This window comes from Pangasianodon hypophthalmus, chromosome 7 (genome assembly GCF_027358585.1).
Source record: "Pangasianodon hypophthalmus isolate fPanHyp1 chromosome 7, fPanHyp1.pri, whole genome shotgun sequence".
In the NCBI taxonomy this organism is placed as follows: Eukaryota; Metazoa; Chordata; class Actinopteri; order Siluriformes; family Pangasiidae; genus Pangasianodon; species Pangasianodon hypophthalmus.
In genome coordinates, this window is record NC_069716.1 from 9,324,372 (window position 1) to 9,343,694 (window position 19,323).

The window sequence follows — 19,323 nt, forward strand, 5'->3', positions numbered from 1 at the left end:
GTGTGTGTGAGAGAGAGTGAGAGAGATGTGTTACTGACTATATGCAGCCTCAGGTTTTTGTGCAATGCAAGTTGTAAGATCAGCCTCGCAAAGCAAAACATTGCAGACAGCTTTCATTAGTTGCACAGAAGTAGCATGCAAGAAGTAGCACTGTACTCTGTGTGTGTGTGTTGGTCATGAACAGGATGAATGCACGGCGCACACACAGGGCGACTTAACTACGATTTTCAGCCTTTTTTTTTTTTTTTTTAAACCTGAAAAAGACAAGGCCTTTGATGTCCTGAATTCCCCTTTAAACGCCTATGAGGCTTTCCCTTGTTTCTTTTCCGTCAGTGTCCTTCCGTCCCCTGCTAATTATCTGCACTCTTATTAAGTGTTAGCTGTTATCAGTTCTTAATTCACACATTAAACGTTATCTGACTGCCATGAATGAGTTCTGAAGAATTAGCCCGCTAGCTAACATGAGCTATTTTCTTTCATTCCGTGGTTAGCTCAGTGCTAAAACCCGGCCAGAGTCGTAAATAAGTCGGTGCAACATTGTTTAAAAAGCAGGTTATTCAATGTTTCTCAGTGTTTTAGTCATAATGTATCAGCCGGCTGTTTCATTCAGTTGCTAGTTAGCTGGTGCTAGCTGTTTGACTGCTGTGAGTTCCATATACTTCCCTTTAGGATGGGTAGTGCACTAGGTAGGGCGTCAAAGCCGCTTTTCTTCCGTTCACAGTGTAGGGCACGTATAAAGTGAGTAGGCAGCTGTTTAGGACCGAGCCCGAGCTGTCGAAAGAGATGCTCTTGGTGGTTGCTAGCTGGGTAACACGATACTCACTGATATGTGCAATGACAGTTTGCTGTGCAGCTTCTAACTAGTTACTTATCAGATTTTTATTAAATTAAAAAGTAAATAAACATATATTGTATGTTTTTAAACCCATAGTCGTGCTTAGAAACAGTTAAAATGAAAAATATAAAATGAAAGGGTTATATAATGACCAATTTCTGTATAATTTTTTGCCATGAGTTTTAAAAGGCTATTATATATGGTTAATATAAAATACACTTTTGCATGATTTGCCTAATTTAAATTTTTCTGTTTTAGTTGCTGTTACTATTTATAATATAACCGAAACCTGGTTATGTACAAGCTGTACGTTCATCTACTTTCATCATTCGTCATTTTACAAAACCTGGTTAAGATGAGATTAATTTAAATTCACTTTAATTAGTCCTAATCACTAATGCTCCTAATCATGTTCCTGATGAAGCACTTGAACTAGAAATGGGCATTATGGCTAGGTCTATCACGATAACTACTTTTGTTAGATGATATATCGTCCCAGAAATAATTGTGATAAATGATATTATTGTCATTTTAAGGCCATTTTATTCCACTGATATAATGATAATATAATAGCAGAATGATGCAAGTACACCCTTTCAAAGAGCAATGAACTTAAGAATATTCAGACATTAAAAATTTAAATCAACAGTCAACAACAGGGCACGAGGAATAAATACAACCCAAACAGCGCTGTGTCGACTTGATTATTGCAAAGAACAAACCTGGCTGTTAACAAAGTGCACTTGTTTTTAAACTAACATGCATAAAATTATGAAATGAAAAGATTTATCCTAGGCTCTCAGGCCAGTTCCAGTGTTCATTTTCACACTGTTTTTAGTCATAGTTTTTGTCTTCTGATGAAAATATCCTTTAAGTTTAGTCAATCTTTTTAATTTTAGTCAGTTTTACTCTGACTAAAATGGCATTGAGTGTTAGTCAGCGGCATTTTAGTTGACGGGAAAACGCAAAAATTAAACCAAATATTCACATATTTTATGTATTAACTTAAACATGTATTGACAAAAACATGTGAAAACTGCACTTGTTGTGAAAACCTGATCTCCTGAAATAATATTACAACGACTACACTACTGTAATACAATATTTTGAATTCTCTGTGCTTTAGTTCTTCACTCTGTTTTTAGTGCATTGTTGTGGAAAGAGTGTATTCACAATGTGACACCATTCTACCTACTGCCTTACTTAAGTTCAAGTTCACTTGTGCATTTGTGTCATTTTGTGCCAAAGCAAGTTGTAATATTAGGTTTATTGTAGTGTATGTGTCTGATTACTCTCATGTGTATAGGATGCATTTGGATGAGTTAGTTAACCTGCTAGTGAAGCACTTGAGTTTACTGGTGTTCATTCACTGTTCAGCTTCAGCTCACACAGCTTAAGCGGCTCGATCCCCAACATTATTGACTAGGACTGGATTATCTGACACACTAGAACTATTCTTTCTTTCTTTTTCTTCTTCTTCAAAAAAAACATTGTTATTGCATTGTTAATATCTTGTGTGTCATTTTTATTTTTTCAACAGTCTGTTTTTAATTAAAATTGGTGTTAGTGCTTGCTACACATCTTAAATTCGAATGCATACAGTTTTTGTATTCAAATGTGCATTTTTAGCTTAAATTCAATGAATATTTGAAGTTCGATTTTAATTTGACAGACCTAGACCAGACGAAAGGACAGAAGCAATGCAAATGGCTGAAATGTTGGAGACCTTGATTCTTATGTTAGCAAACATGCATGTAAACACAATGGGCAATATCGAGGTCAGCAAAGATGATTGAGTCATGGTCATGTCCGTATATCGTATGATAAGTTGATAACGTGATTCTCAGGCCTAATAATGGCAAGACTTTGTCATTTTCACACAATATATCACAATAATCTAGGTTTGTGGTGTCAAATAATTGCATTTAAAAGGCTTATTTCAATTAAAAAAAAAAACCTCTTGTGAAATATATGAAATCCACTTGTTCGTGTTACTGCATGCTTGCTGACTGGAAATGCATATGTGGTGTGAAAATCTTTTAGCTTTTATTAAGAAAGCCCATGTTTCACCAAAAATGCTGGATAAGGATTTTTTTTCCTTCTTTCAACCTTGCAGGAAATGTAAATATGTAACAGGAAGTGTGTCTTGCAAATGATATAGCACTTCCAGGATTATAGCACTAAGGTATTTTGTCCAATCATGTTTGTCTTCTATTTGGGAGTGTACATAGAAACTAGGCTTGTTTTGCAACTAGTGTGCAAATTTAATTAGATGATAAATATTTTGCTGCTTTTTATAGTGTACATCCCTTTTTTTTTTTTTTTTATAAATTTATTTATTTTTTTATAAATACGATTTCCTTCTTGGTTTACCATAGTGTGTTTCATGGCTATATACCATTAATTTAGTCAAAGTAATAAAACCAAGAATTACTAAGAGTTGAATTTGTTTAAATTAGCGATTTACATCTTTTGTCTTTGTAACCTTTTAGATCCAGCAAGCTGACTGCACTGGTGACAAAACTTCATGAGTTCTTGGATCATTCTCCAGAGGAAGAAACTGCTGCATCTCAAGTTAATGAAATCTCCAGTGGTAAGAGTTACTAGAGTTACAGATTCCGCATCGTCAAAAGTATTGCTTAGATCACGTGTTTACTTTGGGTTGCGTACGTGTCAGGACATCACGCCTGGACACTGTAAAGTATTCCTACCTGCACGTAACAAGATGGTGTCCTCTAGTAAGCGCTGTTGCATGAACCACACCAGAATGTATTGAACTACTCGGAGGAGAAATGCCGAAAACAGTGCGAGTTCCGTGTTTCACAGTAGGAATAATAAATAGAAGATAACACGGGCGTAATGATGTCTTGAAAAGTGCTGGGCCGAAGAAGACGCCTTGCATGATTAATTATAAACCAAGTGAATTCTCACAAAGCATTTCTGAAGCGTTTTAACTCCCGTGTTCAGCAGTGTGAGCAGCTTTTGTATCGAAGCACTTGGCTTTAGCTAGTGTTTAAATCCACAATTCTGTCAATCACAGAATGATGATGCTTTAGTTTCAGTTTTTATTGAGTTGCTGTGGTTGACATCACCTACACTGTGTGTTTACTGGGAGTCCGTTAGAAGAATGTGAAAGTAAAGTGTGTGATCCTGCAGTATTAAACTGCTCATTATAATGAACTACCACTGTTATATAGCCTCATATAAGATATGATATATTAACACTATCATGGTTGTAGTTTTCCCTAAATAAATCCTTTATAGAATAATGTAATCATATCGCTGTGTGTGAAGCAAACAAGAAACACCGGGGGACACTCACTCGTGTTCATTTCTGCTCGCTGTTCAGTGCGACAGTTTTATCATTGAGGAGAATTTTTTATTAAAGACACTTGTCTGAGAAACTAACAGAGTGAATATGCGTGAACTGAGATTTTTCACAGCGTTTTTCATGTGTTTCTGTTTCGAGCTGCTTTTAGCTTTTTAACATACTACACTTTCAGAAAGCAGTCTTGGTGCATGAGTTTGTCTATAGAAGATAAAGTAGTGGATAAGATGAGAGGAAATTTTATTGATTACACTTTAGATTGCTTTGAACGCTGTTACTCTGATTTAAATAACATTAATACGAACTTGATTAAACCTGCCAATGAAATGGCACAACCCGTCTCATCAACCTTGACACACCTCGTCACCAACCAATCAGCATTTGCCTGACGCATAGCACCACAGATACGCACAATACCCAGTTAGCTCACGGGAGCACTGAGCGCTAGCACGTCTTTGTGTCTCTATGTGCCAGATTTACCCATCATCCCTCCCTCTCTGCATCGTGACACAAACATGCATTAACGCAGAAGTATAAAGTAGGCTTGATGCTGCCTAAGTCTCTAGAATAAGGACCATTATGGCTTCAATTTCCTTACAATATTGTAGCATGCGAGTGTGTTCATTTTGTCTTTATATTCTCTTTTCACTTCAGGTAAAATGGCCTCCAGTGACTCAAACATCAACGATGAAATAATGGAAAAGGTACATATCTCTTTATTCAGTAAAGTATTCCTCTTGTGGCTGTCTGAGAAAAGACTTCACATGGCAAATTTTTTTTCTATATATGTAGTTTTGGGGAAAAAAAGACTACAGGACCCAAGTAAATATATAGCATTGTATAGCAAGTGCCATATAGTTAAAAAGTAAAAATTTAATTTAAAGATTTCATTGTGACTGTGGTGCAGGCCCAATCGCAGACATTTTCACAGCCAGTATCTGATTAAAAAAACTGAATTGATTAGCATGATGTCCACTTTGCTACTACATTTTTTTTTTTTTTGTATCCAACAACTTTGATCAAAGTCTGACATTTGCAGTATGAGGAAATCACTCTTAGCTAACAAGGCTTTAGATATCTTTAAGTAAACTGTTTTTACCACTGTGTGTTTTTACCACTTTGTAAAACTAGCTACTTACATGATAACTAGCATGATATTGGCCTGAGGATTGCTTAGGCAAGGTTAGAAGTCCTCCACGCCATGTCCACATTGTTTTGGTGAAATATATATTTGTGGTTTCTTCAAGTTAAGGTGTCAATTAAGCTGATGGTTTATCATACAGTTTCCGTATTGATTACTTGACTGTGGTTTTTAAAATGAATTGCAAAATGTTGTTTTACAGCCCAGTTGTTCCACTGAAGTTCCAAAGGCCACGCCACGCTCAAAAAGGTGAGTTTTGTTTGAACCACGTTAAAAACACACAAAAGCCAGCTTAAGTTTGCTTCCTGATTGGTTAAAACCTGCAGCCACTCTGGCGCATTGCAGATAAGATTGGACACCCCAGGTCTAGACTGAGTAGACCAGTGGAACAGCTTTTGTGCTTTATTTCACAAATAAGAACACCCCAGAACCAACACTGTTGGTAACATTTGATTGAGTCAAACGATGGGTTGTGCTTTTATAGGGAAATACTCAAAATGGGGTGGTGCGATGGGCCAAGTTAGTTTCAGTTATCACTTACGTTACAACGGATATAATTACATACATAATTATAGTGCTTTTAACAATGGATGTTGTCACAAAGCAGCTTTACAGAAATATATAAATTTTATATTTATAAATTTATTCCTAATGAGCAAGCCACAGGCGATGGAGGCAAAGAAAAACTCCCTGAGACGATATGAGGAAGAAACCTTGAGAGGAACCAGACTCGAAAGGGAACCCATCTTCATCTGGGTGGCCCCAAACAATGCAACTATAAATAATTCCCTTCTATAACTGTACTACATGGTCAAAAAGTACAATTGTGTAACCAAGAAATTGTTCACTGATGGAGACTTGAGTGCAAAACTGTTCATGGGAATTGCAGTCCTAACGCTATCATACCGATTGTAGTCCTAAGCCAGAGTAGCAAGACTGTTCATATCAACTGCAGTCCTAAGCCATCTTCAAGGTTTTGAAGTGGTACAATCCTCAGTAATCTCACTGATCTTTAAGCTGTCCATGTGGGGCTGTCCTCAGCAGCAGCGAGTGATTTCCGAGTGATGAGAACTCCATTCAGAAGTAGGGCGTCAGGGTGGATCAGGCAGGTCTGGAGAGCAGAAGGGGTCAGGATCATTGGTATCTCAGGAATCACATGTGTAGAGAGAGAAAAAGAGAGAGAGGTATTATTAGGTATGCTAATTGTCATGTAAAGACAATGTACATTGTGTGCAAAGTGCAAGCAGGGACTCCGGCAAGACTAGCTATGACAGCGTAACTAAAAGGGAGAGCCAGAAGGTAACACAGACAAGAGGGCGCCCTGGGACATAAAGCGGCCAGCCACTCCACCGTCATATAAACAGTCATTTCCCTCATCAGCCACTCTCTTTATCTTTCTCTTGATGTTAATAATGTAGCTTGTGGTTTTTACAAAGAAACCACAAGCTTTTCTCTCCTGATGAGTTTCCTGTGTTTTACTTTTGACCGACACAAATGTTAAACATCTCCTTAAAGAAAATTTCACCATCACACTTTCAATCTGCTTGTTCATGCTGTTGCTATAGAAATGTATTAGAGCAAGCGCTTTAATATAAAGCTGTCATTTAAAATACAGCGCAACTTTTTCCCCCGTAGTAATAGAAAATGAATAACATCTGACCAATCAGATTCGAGATTTCATCAATGCCGTAGTATCAGTTATTTTACAATAGCAAACAGGATGTTTAGATTTCATTATACCAAAATATGGATGTTGAACATCAGTAAATAAATGCCAATCTGAATGATCCAGATTAAGTAAATATTTTGGCCACGATGTTTGCATAATGTGGCCTTGAACAATTAAATTCTATATCTCCTTTTCACTGTTAATTTCAGGAAACCTGCGGTTGTAACAAAGCATACAGCTGTGAACGAGCCCGAGTCTGCAGATGAATGTGAGCAAGATTGCGTCGCTGATGATACTAATGATGCCACCATTGATATGGAAGAGATACCAGAAGGTACCTGCTCTTACGTGGATGTTTGACAGACGTATGTTCTGCTATAAGCATGCATGTTTACTTACTGTGGTGTCTGTTTTGTGCTCAGATGTAGTTATAGTGAAGCCAGAACCCGTCAACAATGAAGGAAAAGATGAATTCAAAGGCCCAGAGTTCCGTAACAAAGGAGGGAGCAAAGTCAAAGAAGAGAGTCAGAGGAGGCGTCCTGGTGAGCCGCTATTCCAAAAATGTGTGTTTTTGGTTTCTTTTTTCTCTTTTTTTGCTTTATTTCTTTTTATGTCTTTTACCCAGATGAGCACCTTCAAGAGATTAGGTGCTCAAGAGTTAATTGCACTGCGTGTGGGCAGCAAGTCAATCATTTCCAGAGGGATTCTGTGTATCAGCATCCTGTACTCAAAGTTCTTCTCTGCAAAGTAAATATCACAGAGCTAACTCCAAGCATCAGCATGTCAGTGATGTTTACACCGAGTGGTTGGAATTAACGTTTTGTTTTCCTTCCAGTCCTGTTTCAAGTATTACATGAGTGATGACATCAGTAAAGATGACGACGGAATGGATGAACAGTGCAGGTCAGTCTGCAAAAAAAAGCTTGAGAACATCCAGAGATGGGGAAGTGGTAATGTTAATTAGACTGACCAAAGTGCACACAGTGGTAGTTCTGTAAGGCGAGTTGACTTGGGTGGCCATTAGCAAAACAAAGCAGGTTTTTAGACCTCTAATATAAGATGAATAATTGTCTTAAGGGTGGAGCGATAGTGCAGCTTCTGATTGGCTACACTAAACCGCCCATTGATATGACTGTGCTTACTGTGAATAAGTTTGCTATACTGCTCTGGTCCTCTAGCTAGCATTGCTGAGAGGCTGGAATTGAACACAAGTAAATGAGAGTGCTAGCTCCCTCTCTGGAACAGTAGGAAACCCAACGTTGTTTTCAGAGAGTTTGGCACATGCTCGGGTAAAGAACCTAATTTATCATTTATTCCCCGAGTTCTGTTCATCATTTATCCTTTGCACCCTAAATGATTTGCTTTCTGCTGCTGGTATTCCTTTATTAAAATCTTGGTTTTTATATACAATATTAGAATATTTTGGCTATTATTTGGGTACCTAATGATCTCAAAACCAAAAAAATTAGCTTCATTTACAGTAAAATGTCAGTCTTTTCACTGAATATTGCAGACCAGATGCAGAAGTGGGATGCCTTTATTTATTAACCCTAATAACCCTAACTTTGTCCTCTCTTAGGTGGTGTGCCGAAGGAGGTAACCTCCTTTGTTGTGACTATTGTAGCAATGCATTTTGCAAAACATGTATTCTACGTAACCTTGGAAGGAAGGAGCTCTCTGGAATCATGAATGACGACGATAAGTGGCGTTGCTATGTGTGCCAACCTGAGCCACTTCAAGACCTCGTTGTAGCTTGTGAGAACGTTCTGAGAAACCTGGAATGTATGAAAAAGCCAAAGGGAGACCATGACAAACCGAGGCGTGACGGTATGAAGCACAAACAGGGCAAAATTAAAAATACATCTCTAAACGGAAAGGATGCTAATTCCGATGGATCAGGGACACTAACCTTTTCCTACAAAACATTAAAGGTTCCAAAAGAACTGGTCAAAAAGACAAAGAAACTGATTGAGACAACAAATGGCTTGAACAGCACTTTTGTGCAATTCATCCAGCAGGAACCGGTCTACCATGGGGATAACACTGTCCGGCACAGGCATTTGAAAGCATTCAGATCTGTTTTGGCCGACTTGAAAAAGGCCCATGCAACTTTGGAGGAGGCGCTAGACAAAGAGTTCAGAGACCTAGAGGTCCAGAACGGAGAGGGGAACGGATTAGCAGATAACGCGAATGTAGCCAACGCAGTCCCCAAATCCGGTGTTGACCAGGTTAACGATGATCAGGTGGTTCTGGATGGCACCACAAATCAGGTTCCAGCGGCGTCCGAAGACTACGTGGACGAGGAAAACGTAGTTCCGGCTGACGTAGAAACGATGGAAGAAGCAGTACCCTCAGCAGATGATCCAGAGGATGGATTTATAGAAGACGAGGCAAATGCAAATGTTGTTAAGAGTGAACCTGACTGTGAAGATGATGGTTCAGCAGCTGGTGAAGCCTCTCTTGACAAAGACATTGTGTCTATACCAACGTCTGTTCCCGAGGAACTCTTCGAGATGGTTGAGAGTCTTTCAGATTGTGTAAAACAAGAGGGTGAAAAGGACTCTCTTGATTCTACCGATAGTACATCAAGTAAGACCTCGCTCTCTGACAGAAAGTCAACGGAATCCGGTAAGAGGTCTGAAAAGATGAATAAAAAACTTGTTGTAAAGCTCACCCCCATTCCTCTTAAAATTACCATTAAGAAAGATGAAAGCAAGACGCAGCCAAAAGAGAAGGATGGTGCTCTGTCACCAGACGAAAGCAGACGTTCCCCCAGGATGAAGACCACTCCTCTACGCAAATCGTCTGAAGGGAGGAGTAAGAGTAGGTCCGATGGTACAAGAGCGGATGACGAAGACTGCGACACTTCACAGATACCAGTTTCCGTCGGTATGTCGGACTCTGACTCGGACGAAGTCCCCGAGGTCCTGCGGCAGGTAGAAGCCATGGAGGCAAGCTCGGACGAACAGGAAGCGGAGCCTAACGGCAAGGCTGTGGGCAAGAATGAAGCGAAAAAATCAACCGAACCCGCTGAGAAGACGGCGAAGCGCAAGCTCATTGCGTCGTCCTCAGATTCGGATGAAAATGTTAAGTCATCGACAGCAAAGAAACAAGCTGCCAAAAAAAGGAAGCCTAAAGAATCTGATTCGTCAAATCATGACTCGGATCTTGAGAAGGAGATCAAGAGTTTAAGCAAGCTCAGCACTACGAAGAAATCATCTAAACGAGGCAAGAAGCAGGCGAATGAGAGCAAGAAGGAGGAGGATGAAAGCAAGAAGGAGGAGGATGAGAGCAAGATGGAGGAGGATGAGAGCAAGAAGGAGGGTAAAAAAGGTCCAAAGAGATCGTTTGAGCGGAAACGAAGGCCACAGAAAGGTAAAGAAAATGCCACAAGAGATTCATCCTCCAGTGATGAAGAGGAGGAGCAGGCAGCAGACTCTGGAGAGGACAGCAGTGATCAGCAGAAGATAAAACCTATTCTCGAGTCTGTGATGCCCCACATGGATGCTTTCCATCAGTCATCAGGTCAGTCTGCTGAAAACGATCAACTTCTTGTTTTTTTCTCAAGATGACTAGTGTATAGGAGTGGGCAATATGACAACAATATTATTACGATACCTGAATACTTTCCTGTGATATACAGTATGCATTATGATATAGCTTTAACAGATTGACAGTAAAAATGTAAAAAGAAAAGAAAAATAAGTTCAGTTATAAATTTCTTAAATTATTTAGCAATGAAGGGAGGATCTGTTTTTTTTTTTTTTTTTTTTTTTTTTTTTTTTTTTAAATGAAAATATTTTGTGATTTTTTTAATATTATTACATTTTAACATAAACGAGGTTTGCTAGTTAAAAAAAAAATGAAACATTTGATGAAAGTATTGTGATACCTACAGAAGAAAACTGTATGTAAACTTATAATAATATATTATATTATATAAACTTAAACTATAATACAGGCCAATAAGGCCAATTCTTTTGTTTTTGCTATACAATGAAGATATTTGCCTTTGAGGTCAAAAGATGAATGAGATGATAGATAAGAATTTCAGCTTTCATTTCCTGATATTTACATCTAGATGTGTTAACTTAGAATGTGGCATCTTTTGTAGCAGACCACCCCACTTGTAGGTGAGCAAAAGTATTGGAACTGATAATCTTAAAGCAAATAACACTTAATATTTGGTTGCATGTATCTTGCTTGCAATAACTGCATCAAGCCGGCGACCGACTGACATCATTAGACTTTTGCATTCTTCTTTTGTGATGCTTGTCCAGGCTTGTACTGCAGCTTCTTTCATTTCTTGTTTGTTTTGGGGGGTTTCTCCCTTCAGTCTCCTCTTCAGGAGGTAAAATGCATGCTCAGTTGGGTTTAAGGTCAAGTGATTGACTTGGCCAGTCTAAAACCTTCCACTTTTTTCCCCTGATGAAGTGCTTTGTTGTGTTGGCAGTGTGTTTTGGGTCATTGTCTTGCTGCATAATGAAGTTCCTCCCAATTAGATTGGATTGCATTTCTCTGTAAATTGGCAGACAGAATGTTTCTGTAGACTTCTGAATTTATTCTGCTGCTATCATCATGAGTTACATCATCCATAAAGATTAGTGAGCCTGTTCCAGAAGCAGCCATGCAAGCCCAAGCCATGACACAAACTTCACCGTGCTTGACCGATGAGCTCGTATGTTTTGGATCATGAGCAGATCATTTCTTTCTCCACACTTTGGCCTTTCCGTCACTTTGGTAGAGATTAAGCTTGGTTTCAGAAATTTTGTGGCTCATGTCATGTCTCATGTATTTTTCTTTGTGAATTCCTATCTGGCCTTTGTATAGTTTTTTTTAAACTGCTGATGAGTGATTTGCATCTTGTGATATGGCCTCTATATTTCTGCTCTCAAAGTCTTCACTCCAGCCATGTGGAGGTTGTTGGTCATTGTTGTTTTCGGGTTTTTCTTCATAGCTGTCACAGTGTTTGTCTTGTTTTCCTTGGCCGTCCTGTCGATGTCTGGTTGTTAGTACACCAGTGATTCCTTTCTTTTAGGACATTGCAAATTGTTGGATTGGCTATGGTCAGTGCTTGTGCAATGGCTTGCTTTTCTCCCGTAGATAGCTCTCTGGTCTTCATCTTGGTTTATCCTTTTGTGATCTTGCAGTCTTCACAGGCGAAACCCAGGGCTCAAACCAATAGTAGACATTCAAAGCTATTAATTGTTTAAACAATCAGTATAACAGGGCACACAAGAAACACTTGTCACTGACGTGGTCCAATATTTCTGATCTCTTGAAGAATGGATGGGTTCAAGCAAAAGGTGCAATGTTCTAAGTTAACACATCTAGATGTAACTATCGGGAAATGAAAGCTGAAATTCTGATCTTTCGTCTCGTAGATGATGGGGGGCTATTTTCATTAATAAAATGATATAGTTTTTCTGTGGTATCCCTAAATAAACCAATGTAAAAAAGTATGCTTGTCTAATGTTAGCTAAGTCGAACTGAAAACATTCTCTGCGTCTAGAGCGTGGCGACAAGGGAAGAAGGCGCAAATCATTTCAGATTCACTCAGAATAGTGTCACCTTTCTTGATTTCCTCAGGGGTAACTTTTCCCTTTACATTTATGAGTCGGAAAAGAGTGCCGCTGAATGGGTGGTATGCACAGATGAAAACAAAAGAAAAATATGAAGGCTAGTGGACACTGCAAAATGCATAATGCTTGCATGGTCTGGTAATATAATATAATTGCCGATAACTGTCACTGGATATCATGGCAGTGGAATGTCATTTAAGTGTTTGTAACAAACATTGAGGGAGGGAATGGAAAAGAAAGGACCTTATGGATAAACTTTTAATGGATGCAAAACATGCCGTTTTGAGAATCAGTCTGATTTGAGGTTTCCTGTTAAGTATCAAACACTAAGTGGGTAATGATTGAGAAGTACAATTCACACATACTGTGGATGGATACAGGGACAAGTAAAGGTAAATTAATCATGTAATGTATTGTGTATTGTGTATGTCCTAGTAGAAGAAGAAATGTTAAATTGAGGATTAGAAAGTCTCAGGGTTTAATATAAATATATGCAGCTATGAAAGTATGAGAGACAGAAGGATGTGAAAGAAGCATACAAACATAATTTGTTCATCAGATAAATTTCCAACTCAGCAAAATGAAAACAACAGAAGCACACACTGATATTTTTTCAAGATACCCCAGAACATAATGGTATTGTGTGTTATTGCTAAAATTCAAGCCTTTTGGCATTATCGCTATTGCTTATATCCTTATTGCTTCCTTTTTTCCCCTCTACACAGTAAGAATGAAATTATTTCACTGTCTTTTTTTTTTTTTTTTTTTTTTTTAACTGCAATTACTATGATGGCCCTTATAAAAGCAACCAGCTACATTGTTGAAAGTAACTCACTAGATAGTTGGCTAGTTATCTCACTACAAGCAATATCTTAGCAAGTAAAGATATCTTGAATAAAGGAAAAGTTATCTAATATTTTTTGTTAAGATTATTATATAACAAATACTAGACTATTAAGCCTATTTTTTTTTTTTTTAGATATTCTTACTCATTTTTAGCTTGAATTTGTCTTTGAATTTTCTGCTTTCTAAAAATAAATGGTTTAAATAAGTAAAACTATATAGGAATAAGGCAATTTCAAGAAACAGGCTTAATAGTCTTATTTTTGTTTAAAAACAATCTAATAAAGAGAAATATTAGTTGAATTTGCCTATATTTAAGAGACTCTTACTTGCTAAGAGAGATGTTTTTGCAGTGATGACTTTAATGCCTAGTTCTCTTATGCTCATAATCCATAAAGTATGAAAAGACGACACATTTCCAAGCCCTACGGTCCCTGTTGACAAAGCTTGTATTTTTGTTGTCAGGTTATTAAACAGTGTGTCCACTTCCTAATATTCAATTCAGCCTCCACTTATGATGGAACTGGTGCATTGACTGTTTTGTAGTACAGTCATTTCTCATTTCTAAATGAAAATTCTACACCACAGTGGAGCATTACTATAATCATCAGTAATTTCTTTTAAGTTGGTTATAGATGGTTTTACCTGTACTGTTTTCTTACCAATTTTGCCTTCTACGAGGCAAATTTAATTTCCTTTATTTGGACCTCAAAAAATGAAAAGTATCATGTTTTCTGATGCTCATGACCTAATTATATCTTGTACAGGAGATGAAGCTCAAGTGAAGCAGGACCCCTCTCAGCTGGTTGATGATGATGACGACCCTGAGAATAGGTATGAATAATGTTTCCCTTAGCCGTGTGGTTCCATTCAGACCAAATGTTTCCAGTGCAGTCTTCAAAACAGTTCCACAACTGAATCAAGTAAAGGGATAAATGTGTGTTGGATCAAAATGCCACTAGCTCATAAGGTCTGTTAAGTACTATTCGTTTCCAGTCGTACACTCACTGGCCACTTTAATATAAACACCGGTACCCTCTGCTCTTCCATGCAATTATGACGAATGGAAAACGTCGCCTGGTTTCTTTCGAATCTTCAGCTGTGGGATTTTGGTGAGCCTGTACCCACTCTAGCCTTAGAGTCCTGTTCCTGGCTGACAAGAGTGGAACCCTGATGTGGTCTTCAGCTGTTGTAGCTCATCCACCTCAAGGTTCGGCTTGTTGTGCTGTCATGAGATGCACAACTTTTCTGCTCACCATGGTTATAAAGAGTGGTTATTGTTCTGTGACCTCATTCATCAACAGGGCATTTCCACCTGCCGAGCTGCTGCTGCTCATTGGATGTTTTTTGTTTTGCCGTTCTGCTCAGTGTAAACTCTAGACAAATTTGGCTGTGAAAATTCCGGGAGAACAGCAGTTTCTGAAACACTCACACCAGCCTGTTTATCACTGATATCCATGCTACGGAGATATTCCTCATTCCGATGGTTGTTGTGAACATTAACTGAAGTATCTCCATGATTTTATGCATTGTGCTGCTGCCACATGATTGCCTGATTGAATAATTGCATGAATGAGCAGGTGCACAGGTGTCCCTATTAAAGTGGCCTGTGAGTATGTGTTAGTAATGTAGCTGGAGGATGTCTGTGATGATTATGTATGCTTCACACAGGATAAACAATCTCTGTAAATCACAGAGATGGGAGTGTCTTAAACAAGATGTATGCATGCTTGTCACCAGGGCTGGGATAAAAAAAATGCAAATACAATATATGGCCAAATGTATGTGGACACCTGATCATGACCCCTGTATGTGGGCCTTCCCCAAACGTTTGCCATAAAGTTGGAAGCAAGCAATTTTCCAGAATGTCTTTGTTTGCTGTAGGATTATGACTTCCCGTCACTGGAGCTAAGGGGCCCAAACATGTTCCATCATGGTAATGTCCCTCTGCACAAAGTGAGGTTCATGAAATCATGGTTTGCCAAAGTTGGAGTGGAAGAACTCAAGACCTCAACCCCGCTGAACACCTTTGGAATGAATATTGTCATATTGACCAGCCCTACGCATCACAATAAATTCCCTTCTTGCTACATTTTAATCCAAACTTGATTGTTTTGAGATTTCTTGTACCTCCTTGTTGTAGTGCTTGTGGCCATATTGAGCATTAGTAGGTCACATGACAATAACATATATGTAGGCTGTACCTGTGCTAGGAACTCAAATACTCAACTGCCGGAAATGTCACTTTTCTGGCAAATGTTGTTAAACATTATATCTATTTTTATTGTTCTGCATTTTAAACTCAGAAAAAGCTTTTGTTTTGATTTGGATTTGGTAACAAAGGAAAGAAAAGCGCTAGCGTTTCCTGGAGTGCCTTTTTTTTCTTGAGTATGAAAAGGCACTCCAGGAAATGCTAGCGCTTTTCTATCCTTTGCTACCAAATCAGTGTCGATTTGGACATTATATATTATATATTTTTTTCCTTTCCAGACGTGTCCATGCGCAGCTTGTTTAAAAAAAAAAATTGTAAGAGACTAAAATCCCAGAGATACTCTAGTATTAACTACACTATTCCATGAAAAAAACACTTCAATCTCAGTAGGGTTTTAGTTGCATTCTGCACGAAACAGTGTCTGGTTTTTTTTTTTTTTTTTTTTCCTTCTTCTTCTTCTATGGATTCCTGACTTCTATTTAATCTCTCTCAAAGAATTGCAAAGAAGATGCTGTTAGCTCAGATCAAAGCCAATTACTCGTCAGGAGATGACAGCTCTTCAGAAGATGAAGACTGCAAAAAAGAAACAGAGGAAAGGTCTTCACCAAAAGCGAAGAATGATGGGAGCTCTGAGGGTGAAGGTAGGGGTCCTGTTGGTAAAGAAATAAAGAAAGCTGAAATAGCGTGTACTGTGTATTGTTTTGAAAACTAAGTGATGCTATTTGTTTCACTGTCTTGTTTAAAATTAGTCATTCCCCTCAAGCTGCCTGAGCTTCCATGAAGTCAGCTAAATAGGTGTGTGCTAAAGCAGGCTCGGTTTATCCGAATCATTTGGCAGTGGCTTAAAGGTCCGATGTCTGCGGCTAAATTCTGACAAACAGCCAAAATCAACAGAAAGTCAGGTTTTGGCCAAACGTGGGTTTTCTACCTATAATGTACTTTGACACTGCAAGTTTAAGAAAATATAAATTTTTGTCTGCAAATCTATGTAACAATTTTTTTTTTGAAATAACTTTCATATGCTGAGATCACGTTAGATAAATAAGAAGCCAGGTTAACAAACACGGCAGCAAAAAGGGCTGATGATTGAGTAAAGGCTAGTATAAAGATAGTCGTAATTTACATGCTTATTTTTATGTATACCACTGTTCTGATTGGTCAGAAGGTGTTGATTAATTTTCTCTGACAGTAGTGCTGGCTGCAAGACGCATGACAGGTATATACATTTGCATTAATGCACTTGTTTCTACACAGGGACACTCCACATAATCTAAGTCTAATAATAAACTGGTTAAAAATATTTTATTTAACAAATAAAAAATATATAATATTTATATATAAAAATATTGACATGTTGATATTTTCTGTGAGGAGGCATTTATTGTGTATTTTTGTAAGGAGTCTCCAGTGTCAGTGCTTTCTAATAGTCAGAGGTTAAGTTGTTCCTTCAAGCTTTCCAGCACAGGAGAGTCTTCTTTCATGTTTGGAGGTAGTGAGATTTTAGAATTGTACTTGTGATTGAGAGATGTGCAAAAGAAAAATGTATCACGGTTCAGGAAAACACAGTTTTCAAGACTTAATATATTAGAAAAAATTGACCATGTGAAGGGTTTTCCAAGGCCACCATGTACATCACTTGTCCATCAGCTTTGGCTTCCTGTTTTGAAGGTTGTTTTCTCATCTTATGTGCTCATGTCTTTTTTTTTTTTTTTTTTAACCCCCTGACAGAAGAAGAGGAAGAGGACTCAGACTCTGGTTCTGAAGTGGATGTGAAAAAGGCCGGGCGGAGACACAAGCTGCTTCGCAAGAAGCTGACGCTAAGCGAGGGCGAGTCTGACAATGAGAAACCAGCCAAGAGCAATAAAGAGGTCAAGAGAAGAGGAAGACGGAAAGGTCAGTGACAACAAAGCCAGAGGCCTCCGTGAGGGCCGACACACAACCTTCGTCAAAAATTCAAGACATGTCAATGATTAGCTTCACTGTTCATTTGCAAATCTAGCTTATAATAAAAAAGGTTTTCCCACTGTTCATAAGCGTTTGTATTAAACCGGGAGGTAGTGCATACGCTATGCATGGCACTATTGTACCGCGCTTACATTTCGGTGGACGTATCTCTGTTTTGCTTCCTGCAGTGAGCAGCGATGACTCTGATTCGGACTTCAAACGGTCAGGCTCTGGTTCGGGAAGTGAGTCTGCGATGAGCGAGGCATTGAGCGAGGATGATGAGGACAGCAAGAGCAACAAGCGGAGAACACGGTGAGGGTGGATTCTGTGCTCAACTATGTAGACAATCACTTTAAACAGTTAAGCTTCTTACTGAACCAAATCCTTAGTTCTGGTTGTTTTATTTAAAATTCCCTTCGTTCTTGGCTGACAGATTTGATCCATCATGCTTGTAACTATCTCCGTGAAGCGTCGTTGTCTAGAAAAAATGTGCCGTGCGATGCCAGAAATTCTTTTCTCTTTATTTTTCTTCTGATGCTAAACCTGATGAATCTGCTCTTGTAGATCCTCCAAAAAAGCTGAGAAAGATAGCGAAAGGAGTTACCAGAAAGAGAAGAAGAAAAAGCGGCGGCGGATTAAGGTTCAAGACGACTCCTCCAGCAACAAGGTACTGTCCGTGTGGCTGTTGGCGTGCAGAGCTGTCCGTTTTGTCTACATGCTTGAGTGTGGCTGATGGCTTCTTTTCCGCAGAGTGCCGAGGAAGGGGAAGAGGAAGGGGGAGAAGGGGATGAAAAGGGCACACCAAAGGGCCGCAAGAAGATCCGCAAGATCCTGAAAGATGACAAGCTGCGCTCCGAGACCCAGAATGCTTTGAAAGAGGAAGAAGAGAGGCGTAAACGAATAGCTGAAAAAGAGCGGCTGAGGGAAAAACTAAGAGAGGTGAATAGACTGGGAACACAGTGACAGACTTAAGGGCAGTGGTGGCTCAGCAGTTAAGGCTTTTCAATACAGATTGTATGGTTGAGTTCAAATGCCACCGCCACCATGTCTCTAACCCTGAAGCACTCGGTTGTAGTTGCACTGGATAAAAACAAGCATGTAAACCTAATGAAATTTCCCTGTTAGTCTTTTTTTTTAATTAGCTTTGTGATGAACCTGGTCAGATGTCTGCATTCAAATTTAATTTAATTTGGTCGTTCCTTGGGGCGTTTGGTTGCCACATTGTGAGTAACACGCAATAGAGGTGTTCAACAAGTACATAATGGAGCTCTCGCTCGTTTAGACAATCGTGGTGGAGGAATCCTCGCAGATCGCCTGTCCCATTACTACTAAACTGGTGCTGGATGAGGATGAAGAGACCAAGGAGCCACTCGTCCAAGTCCACAGAAACATGGTGACCAAGCTGAAGCCCCATCAAGTGGATGGTGAGTCAGGATGAATTTTCTCCCAGATTAGTCCGGTGTGCTGTTACTATTGTTCATCTGGAAGTTGTAAGTGTGTACAAACCGTCTTAACACGTCTGGCTGATTTAGCTGGCTTCTAATCAACAATTTGTTTCAAATCAGCATTTCCTCTGATTGCATTTTCAAAAAGGTTTCTAGTGTATTGAATATAAAGCAAAGGCAGAGCTGCCTTTCTAACACATGGGCACAAACTGAAGTCATAAAGAACTTTTAACCGTGCCATAGTATTTATTATAGTTTGTCAGAATTGTATTAGTTTTTATGAATATCGAATATATCTGTGTGATGTGTGCGTATGTGTGGTGA

The 19,323-nt window shown here is 38.8% G+C and overlaps 1 protein-coding gene across 5 annotated transcripts in view; it reads left to right on the top strand.

Moving 5' to 3' along the window:
- The window catches only part of atrx (ATRX chromatin remodeler), a 53,107-nt gene that overhangs the window by 1,096 nt on the left and 32,688 nt on the right, over positions 1-19,323 (top strand). For 3 of the 5 annotated variants that reach the window (XM_034305595.2, XM_034305591.2, XM_034305594.2), the window contains exons 2-16: positions 3,328-3,428; positions 4,818-4,867; positions 5,507-5,553; positions 7,183-7,307; positions 7,396-7,515; positions 7,599-7,720; positions 7,809-7,876; positions 8,553-10,498; positions 14,166-14,232; positions 16,106-16,251; positions 17,339-17,503; positions 17,743-17,866; positions 18,119-18,221; positions 18,305-18,493; positions 18,837-18,978. In XM_034305595.2, the coding sequence (XP_034161486.2) occupies positions 4,823-4,867; positions 5,507-5,553; positions 7,183-7,307; positions 7,396-7,515; positions 7,599-7,720; positions 7,809-7,876; positions 8,553-10,498; positions 14,166-14,232; positions 16,106-16,251; positions 17,339-17,503; positions 17,743-17,866; positions 18,119-18,221; positions 18,305-18,493; positions 18,837-18,978 (3,409 nt within the window). In that variant the 5' untranslated portion in view covers positions 3,328-3,428; positions 4,818-4,822. Of the gene's footprint in view, positions 1-2,951; positions 3,021-3,327; positions 3,429-4,817; positions 4,868-5,506; positions 5,554-7,182; positions 7,308-7,395; positions 7,516-7,598; positions 7,721-7,808; positions 7,877-8,552; positions 10,499-14,165; positions 14,233-16,105; positions 16,252-17,338; positions 17,504-17,742; positions 17,867-18,118; positions 18,222-18,304; positions 18,494-18,836; positions 18,979-19,323 lie in introns of all 5 variants that reach the window. The other 2 variants (XM_034305593.2, XM_053235452.1) reach the window with 2 other exon arrangements.